The 9,122-nt window shown below is 38.2% G+C and overlaps 1 protein-coding gene across 2 annotated transcripts in view; it reads right to left on the bottom strand.

Annotated features, from left to right (window-relative positions):
• Nucleotides 1-1,707: 1,707 nt before the first annotated feature.
• Abcd2 (ATP binding cassette subfamily D member 2) overlaps nt 1,708-9,122 on the bottom strand; it is a 69,329-nt gene continuing 61,914 nt past the window's right edge. Inside the window, exon 8 of one of the 2 annotated variants that reach the window (XM_048366470.1) lies at nt 1,708-2,717. In XM_048366470.1, the coding sequence (XP_048222427.1) occupies nt 2,489-2,717 (229 nt within the window). In that variant the 3' untranslated portion in view covers nt 1,708-2,488. The remainder of the gene's footprint in view (nt 2,718-9,122) is intronic. The other variant, XM_048366460.1, reaches the window with a different exon arrangement.

The raw sequence follows: 9,122 nt of genomic DNA, 5'->3' as shown, positions 1-9,122 counted from the left end.
ATTAGGTTTAGCAACATTAAATGTACCTAAACAAAATTAATCATCCAGGGCTGGGAATGTGGCTTAGTGGTAGAGTGCTTGCCTACCAGGCACAAAGCTCTGGGTTCAATTCCTTAGCACCACAAAAACAGAAAAAGCTGGAAGTGGTGCAGTGACTCAAGTGGTAGAGTGCTAGCCTTGAAGCCTGGGACAATGCTCAGTGTTAAGGCCCTGAGTCCAAGCCCCTGGACTGGCAAAAAAAAAACAAACCCAAAAGACAAAAAAACTATCCTGATGGCTGATAGGGTTAGAAGATCATTGAACAAGGTTCACTGAGCGTAAGTGGCATAAATTGTCAGGTACTGGTGGCTTGAACTATTCAGAAGCCTGAGATCTGAGGATGGCAGTTCAATGCCAGCCTGCCTAGGAAAGTCTGTGAGACTCTTATCACCAACTAATCAACAAAAAGCTAGAAGTAGTTCTAGTCTTGAGCTCAGTAGCTCAGGTTCAGTGTCCAGGCCCTGAGTTTAAGCCCCAAGACTAGCCACACACACACACACACACACACACACACACACACACACACACACACACACACACTAGCTTAGTTGCTAAATGATATGCTAACCTTGACTCATTTTTAAACAGAAAGTAATGACTTTTCCACTTCCTACTCCATTTTCATTTGTTGTAAACAATCAAATAATAAAACGTAACATTACCAAACTTTCTTTTCCACATTGCATCTAATCTTAAATTCTGGCATTATTTATCCTCATCTCTTCCCTTCCTCAGTCTCCCACTTTCTGTCACCTACAGGCTTTCCCAATTTTTGATATCATAACTGAGATCAATACATTTGACCCTTGCATCTGTTCCTAAATAAATTACATGATTATGGTGAATCTGAGTGTCAGTGTTCTCAAAATCAAAGAAGGAAAATGCCAAAACTGGGAGAGTGAGGGAAAGGGTGACACTGTCTAAGAAGAAATGTATTCCTTACCTAACATCACCTTTATAATAACAATAAAAAATTTGAAAAGAAAAAGTAATCTCTGTCTCAAAAGTTGTCACAGAACTCGAACAAATAATGTTGATGAGACAAGCCAAGAACACAGAAAACAAAGGGGCATGATCTCCCTGATATATGACTGTTAACAAAGGGAGACCAAGTCTGTGAATACTGTATATGTTCTTGATACATTGTATATTGCATATATGTCAACCTGACCTAGACAAGGGATAGAAAAACAGGTCGTAAGATATCATAAGAAATGTACACACTGCCCTACTATATAACTGCACCCTCTTTGCACAACACCTTGTAAAAAAATTTATGTCCAATTAATAAAAAAAATAAAATAAATAAAAAATGGAAAAAAAAGAAAAAAAAGTTGTCACAGAATTTAAAATGAAATGATGGAAATAGTTTATAAATTTTAAGGTACTATTCAAATGTATGCAAATATTACTATGATATTCAGTATATATTTGTTGTAGTGCTAATGTTTTAAAAATGTAGACTCCCTCTTTAGGCACAAAACAAACCTGTATTTCTTCCCTCCCTCACTCCGTTCCTTCCTCCCTTGCTCCCTTCCTTCCTCCCTCTTCCTTTCTCTTTCCCCTCCCCTCTTTCCTTCTTTCTTATCTTTCTGGGCAAGCCACAACTCCACTTTTTATGTTTAATCAGAGATAAGAGTCTTACAGACTTTCCTTCCCAGTTGGCTTTGAACCATGAACCTCAGATTATAACTTCCTGAGCTGCTAGAAAGTGGCCCTCAGCTCAAACAGTATTTCTGGACAGACACTGCAGTAGACAATGCTGCTGAATAAAGTAACAAGCTAAAACAAACGTTTGGTACTTCTTTTTGGAATTGGCAAGTCTCTTAAAAATGATAGGATTTCCTAATGAATAAGCAATATCTTCATTAAAATATTAAGCTCACATTGAGATGCTCACAATTTAGAAATCTTAAATGTGGCATTTTATACTTAGGCATGCCATTTTTCTTTCAACCATTGTCATTATAACTTTCCTACTGTAGTTATGATTCAAATAGTCAGCTATTTTGTATCTACATTAGCAATGGTGAACATGAATTCTAGCTATTGAACCTAGCATCATAAATGGACTAAAATGGTACTCACAGTTCTAACTTCATGCACCTGATATCGACCCCACTCTGCTCTAAGCTGTTTCCTTTCTGAGCAATGACCCTTGTTGATGTCATAGTATGTGCAGCAACCTGCTATTCACCAGGAATCACCTCAAAAATCCTGTTCTGTAGGTGAATTAGGCTTTCAGTAGGAATTAGTCTAAGCCATAGTGACTAAATCTTACCTAATGCATTCATTTTTTTCTGCAAAGTTACCACATACTTCCTTGGTGCTACAATCATATAAAACATTTCCTGCTGACTTTGTATTCTCTGTGCTTAGCTTAACACAATGTATGCACTATAACAGAGCATCTTTAAGCCTTCACTTAAAAATTAACTTTTCAAGCATGTCAAAGCAATTTAGGAGGTTCGCCTTCATTTTTCATTGTTTTCAGCACTGAGTCTTCTCCCAAAATTTTACATAGTTCATTGAGTCTCTCTTGCATTTTGGGAATTCCAGCTAGCTGAGATTCTAGTTTTTGTTTTTCTTCACTCAGTGTTAAACGGATAGCAGTATCCAGCTGTTGAAAGCGCCAGCCTCCTTCACCATCAAATTGTAACAAATGAGTGTGGTATTTCCTGCAGAATTAAAATGAAATATTGTTAACCATAACTGTGAAATGCCACTTAAAGTCACTCATGCTTAAAGTTATAGGATTTCCATTCCAAGTAAGTTGAGAGATGGGTGGGGTTGGGAGAGATAGAGGAGAATGATAAAAGAGATAACACTGATTAAGATGTGTTCGACTCATAACCTGACATGTTGAATGGAAACCCCTTTGTACAATTAAAGTTAATAAATAAAACTAACAATTCCAATCCATTAATCAAGCCATTCACCTGTAGGAAATTCCCATTTGTAATATTAATTTATTTTATATTCTGAATATATATGTGTGTCATAAAGACAAACTCTCCTCCTGTGTAATTATTTTCACAATTTAGAGTAAATTATAAAGCAATCTTAGGCTAGAAGTAAGAAAAGGAAGCTGAAAAATCAAGTAAAATTAGAAAGGGCTAACAGAAAAAACCTAAGGCAAGTGAGTTCTTTCCACATAAATAAAAATTTCTCATCAATCAAGTTTAGAATTTTTTAAAATGAACTCTTTGATAGAAATCTTTTAAAGATACTTCCATGTTCACATAACTTAACCTTTTTTTAGTTGCTCAGTGACATAGGAGTTTCATACAATTATAGGAATTATTACTTGAGGAGATTGGGACCATCTTCTCCTACGAGGAGGCAGAGGTCACTGAGCTCAGAGATTTGTGGAGAGAATAGAGAGGCAAAGCTGATCTAAGCCACTTGCATTTTGCCAATTTGGTCAATCCAGGTTTCTTCTTTTTTCTGTGTTTTGTATAGTTTTTTACTTTTTTCCTACTAAACCCTTGTCTATCAGTATGTACTGTGACTACAGACCTTTTCCCAGAGCTTCCAAATACATTAAAAAAAAAAAAAACCTAAATATTGGGGTATCATTCTCAGGTCCTCAGGTTCCATATGTGTACATGTAAACTTTTAGACTGTCAGTATAGTTACAAGCTCATGCAATCATCACCGCTAATTCCAGAACATTTCTTCTTTTTTTAAAATATAAAATAAATATTTTTTTTCATTTATTGTCAAAGTGAAGTTCAGAGGGGTTACAGTTTCATATGTAAGGAAGTGAGTACAGTTCTTGTTCAACTTGTTACCTCCTCCCTCATTTTTCCCCCACTCCTCTCTCCCCTTTCCCTCTCCCCCCCATGAGTTGTACAGTTAGTTGCTTTACACCAAATGGTTTTGTAAGTATTGTTTTTTGAATCGTTTGTCTTTTTATCCTCTGTCTCTCGATTTTGATATTCCCTTTCCCTTCCCTAGTTCCAATACACATATATACAGTATCCAGGTTACTCAGATAAGATACAGTAATAGCAGGGGTACAAGCACAGGAAAGGAATACGAAAAAAACAAACAAACAAAAAGGTACGATTTCACATGGCATGTTGAAAATAATTGCAACAATGATATACCACTTGTTTCCATAAGGTGGAGTTCATTTCACTTAGCATCATCTTATGTGTTCATGGGGGCATAGCTATTGGGCTATTGTGATCTTCTGTTATGACTAGCCTAAACCTGTACTAATTATTCCTTAATGAGGGAAACCAGAGTCCATGTTTCTCTAGGTCTAGCTCACTTTACTTAGTATAATTTTTTCAGAATCCTTCCATTTCCTTACGAATGGGGTAATGTCATTCTTTCTGATAGAGGCATAGAATTCAATTGTGTATATGTACCATGATACACTCATCTACTGAGGGGCATCTGGGTTGGTTCCATATTTTAGCAATGACAAATTGTGCTGCGATGAACATTTATAGTGCTGGTGGCTTTAATATAGTCTTGCTTGTAATCTTTTGGATAGACGCCCAAAAGTGGGGCTGCTGGGTCATAGGGAACCTCTCTGTTTAGCCTTCTGAGAAGCTGCCATATCGCTTTCCAGTGTGTTTGAACAAGTTTACATTCCCACCAACAATGTAGTAGGGCTCCCTTTGGACCACATCCCCTCCAGCATTTGGTATTATTAGTTTTCCTGATAATGGACAGTCTTACTGGGGTGAGGTGGAATCTTAACGAGGTTTTCATTTGCATTTCTTTTATGGTCCAGTGATATAGAGCATTTCTTCATTTGTCTCTTGGCCACTCTCATTTCCTCTTCAGAGAAGTTTCTTTTTAGGTCTTCAGCCCACTTGTTGAGGAGGCTGTTGGTTCTTTGAGAATTTATTTTGGCGTAATTTAATTTTTTGAGTTCTACATATATTTTAGATATGAGGTCTTTGTCCATTGTATGGCTGGTAAAGATCTTCTCCCAATCTGTGGGCTTTCTGTTTATTTTGAAAGCTATGTCCTTGGCCCTGCAGAAGCTCTGCAGTTTGATGCAGTCCCATTTGTCCAACTTTTCTTTGATTTGTTGCATTTCTGGGCCTTTATTAAGGAAGTTTTGTCCCGTGCCGAGGAGCCCAAGTGTTTCTCCTGTTCCTTCTTGTAGTGTTTTCAGGGTATTTGATTTTACTTCAAGATCTCTGATCCATTTGGAATTGATTTTGGTGCAGGGTGATATATAAGGATCAAGTTTTAATTGTTATTGGTGTTGAACCAGTTTTGCCAGCACCATTTGTTGAAGAGGCTGTCTTTCTTCCATCGTATTTTTTTTAGCTCCTTTATCAAAGATTAAGTAGCCATCGTTCTGTGGGTTCATTTCTGGGTCTTCAGTTCTGTTCCATGGGTCCTCAGGCCTGTTCTTATGCCAATACCAAGCTTTTTTTTAATTACTATAGCTTTGTAACACAGCTTGAAGTTTGATACTGAAATTTCTCTAGCAGTGTTCTCTCTACTTCAGATTGTTTGTGCTCTTTGGGGTAATTCCAGAATATTTCCTTACCCATTGACTCATTAGCAGTCCTCTCCACTCCCTATCCATCCAGCCTCTGCCAAACACCAATCTTTCTTTCTTTATGTATGTCTCCTAAATATTTCCTAGGCAAAGACTCATATACTATGGGTCCTCTTACAGCTACTTTCTTTCACTTATAAAATGATTTCAAGGTTCATCCAGTTGTAGCATGTTTTACTACTTTGTTTTTATGACAAAATTGTATACCAATTATGGAACTGTCCAGGGCCTCATATCTGCTAGGCAAGACTTTACTACTGGAGCATCCTGCAGCCCTACCCCCTTCTGACAGACATGTTTTAAAACTTAATGTAAAAAGGGAAATTTAGCTAGATTAAACTATAGCTAAAAGAGGAAAACCACAGTTAAAAAGAACATTTAAATTTATCTATTTGATAACATATGACATATGAATGATCTTTTCTATGTATTTTAGACTGAGCTTTCCAAATATTTGACCTCCCAATAGGTGAGAACATACCAACATTAAATTGAAAACCTTAAGGTCCCTCCCCGGGAGGGCTACATGTATATGCCCCCCACCTGTTTAAGTCTGAGCCCAGTAGCTGAGTTACCTGGGTAACTGGCACACTTGTAGGCAGTTCCCTCCTCCTTCTCTGGGGTCACATCTAATCCACCTGGCCAGATCTCCCACCTTTCCCTATATACTCTGGCTGAACATGAGTCCTTGCTTTCTTTCCTTTTCTCTAAGAGAGAACGAGTAAGACTCTTTCTTGTGCTCTTTTTCTCTCTCTTCCTTCCTCTCTGTCTCCCCATGCCTCCATCTTGTGTGGGCTGGCAGTTTGCTCTTCCCCCAGTAAACTCCTCTGCCTCAACCATGTGGTTTCCTTTCTGGTAAACCTTAAAAAACAATGTATCTCTATGTCAAGAGGGAAATGCCAAAAAAAAATCCTGCTATTAAAATAAAGCTAAGGGGCTGGGAATGTGGCTGAGTAGTAGAGTGCTTTCCTAGCAGGCAAGAAGCCCTGTGTTCCATTCCTCAGTACCACATAAACATAAAAAGCTGGAAGTGATGCTGTGGAGGTAGAGTGCTAGCCTTGAACAAAAGAAGGTCAAGGACAGTGCCCAGGCCCTGAGTTCAAGGCCCAGGATTGCCAAGTAAAATAAAATAAAACAAAGTAACTTTAAAATGAAAGAAGGCCAGTATATACAGAGAGAGGGAGGGAGGAAGGAAGGTTAAAAGTAATTATGTTTACTTCATTCTCAATTTCTCTTGGGTTTTTCTAGTCTTGGATCTACAACCAGGAACTATTTTAGAACATGGTTATTTATGTCTGGCAAGTTTCACCTTCTACTCCTACAACTGTACTTGATTGCTATATGGGAAGCACAAACTGTGTGGATGTTTTATGATCTGAGGTGGAAAGGCATGTTCTATATTATGAGCTAAAATAACATTTCAAAGTTTGTTGTGGTTAGAGGACCTTAAATGAGACTACTATTTTATCTGAGACTACTATTTTATCTGAGACTCACTAGAACTGATCTGTATAGCTCCTTTAAAATAGAAGGAAGCACAGGAGAATACCTGGGCTTCTGTTTTGTTTTTAACTTCCTTAGACACTGGTGTCAGTTTTAATCTTTACAGTCATCCAGGCACTAGTGGCTCACAACCATAATCCTAGCTACTCATGAGGCTGAGCTCTAAGGATCCCATTTTGAGGCCAGCTCAAGGAAGATAAAGGCAAGAGACTTTTATCTTCAATTAAACATCAAAAGCTAGAAGTGGAAGTGTTACTCAAATGGTAGACCACCAACCTTGAGCAGAAGAAGATAAGCAACAGCATGAGGCCTAAGTTCAAGCCCCACAACCAGAATGTACACACACACGTACGCACACACACACACACACACACACCTTTACAGTCAACCATTACCTATTTGTTGTTATGAGGAAAAATAGAATAATCTCATTATTATTGGAGTTTTTCAGAGAAAGTAGTATTTCAACTTATCTTGGGCAAAAGAAGTCAATCAGAAACAATAAATTTCTAAAACCTATCATTGTTAACCTAATATAGAAAGAAGAGTTCATATAATAGAGATATGTACTGTGGATTAGCTCCAGTTGAAAATGTTTATCTTGGGCTGTGAACATGGCCTAGTAGAGTGCTTGCCTCACATACATGAAGCCCTGGGTTCGATTCCTTAGCACCACATATATAGAAAAAGCCGGAAGTAGCACTGTGGCTCAAGTGGTAGAGTGCTAGCCTTGAGCAAAAAGAAGCTAGGGACAGTGCTCAGGCCCTGAGTTCAAGCCCCAGGGCTGGCGAAAAACAAAACAAAACAAAAATAAAATGTTTATCTTGTCAATAATGATAAATGTGTGATTACACACTTGTTTAGAGAACTGTTGCCTTCAATTGAGAGAATAAGGGTTGGATGTGCTTCTGGTGTCTCTTTAAGCTCTTTAGGTACCAGATGGCACAATAGTCCATTGATTGAGGTCAGAAAAGCATCAGGACTAAGAAGAGATAACTGGATATCCCAACATGGGATGGATTTGGGAACCTGTCTGGAAATTTCAGGAATAGGCCAAAGAGGGCTTAAAAGCTCAGTCTGGCTTTGTGTCATGCCTAATTCAGATAGTTCAGAGGAATTACAGGGAAATGTCAAAATTGTCTCAAAGATCCAGATCCTGTTGGTCTTCTGAAGGGAAAAGTCAGAAATCAGACTCACTGACAGGACTCTAGCTCGTGCTGGACAAGATCCTGACAGACATTGGAGACATCAGCAAACCAGGGACTTATCATTCCAGATATGCTTCAAAAACATACAAGTTCTTAGTATGCTGAATGGGCTACCCTTGCACTCATGATACTCCTTCAACTTGCTAAAGTAGCTAGAATCACAGGCTCTTCCACTGTGCCTAGCTTTCAACTCAATCCTATGGTTTATGTACAAGACACATTTGACATTTCCTGGCAGTCTACTGTATACTACAGAGCAAGAGATCATGGGAGTTACTTTGATCACTTTTCTAGTTCTCTATTTCTTCGTTTATTACATGAGAGAATGAAATGACCTATACTTCATGAGGTTGTTGTGAGACTCAAATAAAAGGAGCCGGAACCCAAACACATTGATAGTTGGGGACTTTAACACTCCACTATCACCTCGGGAGATGAACATGCCAAAAACTGAATAAAGAAACCACAGAACTAGCAACTGCATAGACCAACTAGACTTAACCGACATCTACAGAATATTCCATCCAGCAACAACAGAATACACATTCTTTTCGGCAGCTCATGGAAGATTCTCCAAAATAGATCACATCTTAGGGCACAAAGAAAATCTGTACAAATTCAGAAGTATCAAAACCATTCCCTGCATTCTCTCAGACGACAAAATAAAATTAGAGCTCAACTCAAACAGCCACCGCAGAAAATTCTACAATACATGGAGACTAAACAACACACTTCTGAACCATCAGCGGGTCATTGAAGAAATTAGAACAGAAATTCAAATGTTTATGGAATTCAACCAAGATGAGTACACAAAGTACCAGCTCCATTGGGACACA

Source organism: Perognathus longimembris, chromosome 1 (genome assembly GCF_023159225.1).
Source record: "Perognathus longimembris pacificus isolate PPM17 chromosome 1, ASM2315922v1, whole genome shotgun sequence".
Lineage (NCBI taxonomy): Eukaryota > Metazoa > Chordata > Mammalia > Rodentia > Heteromyidae > Perognathus > Perognathus longimembris.
The sequence above is the reverse complement of the archived record's forward strand: the minus strand, read 5'-3'. Positions and strand labels throughout refer to the sequence as shown.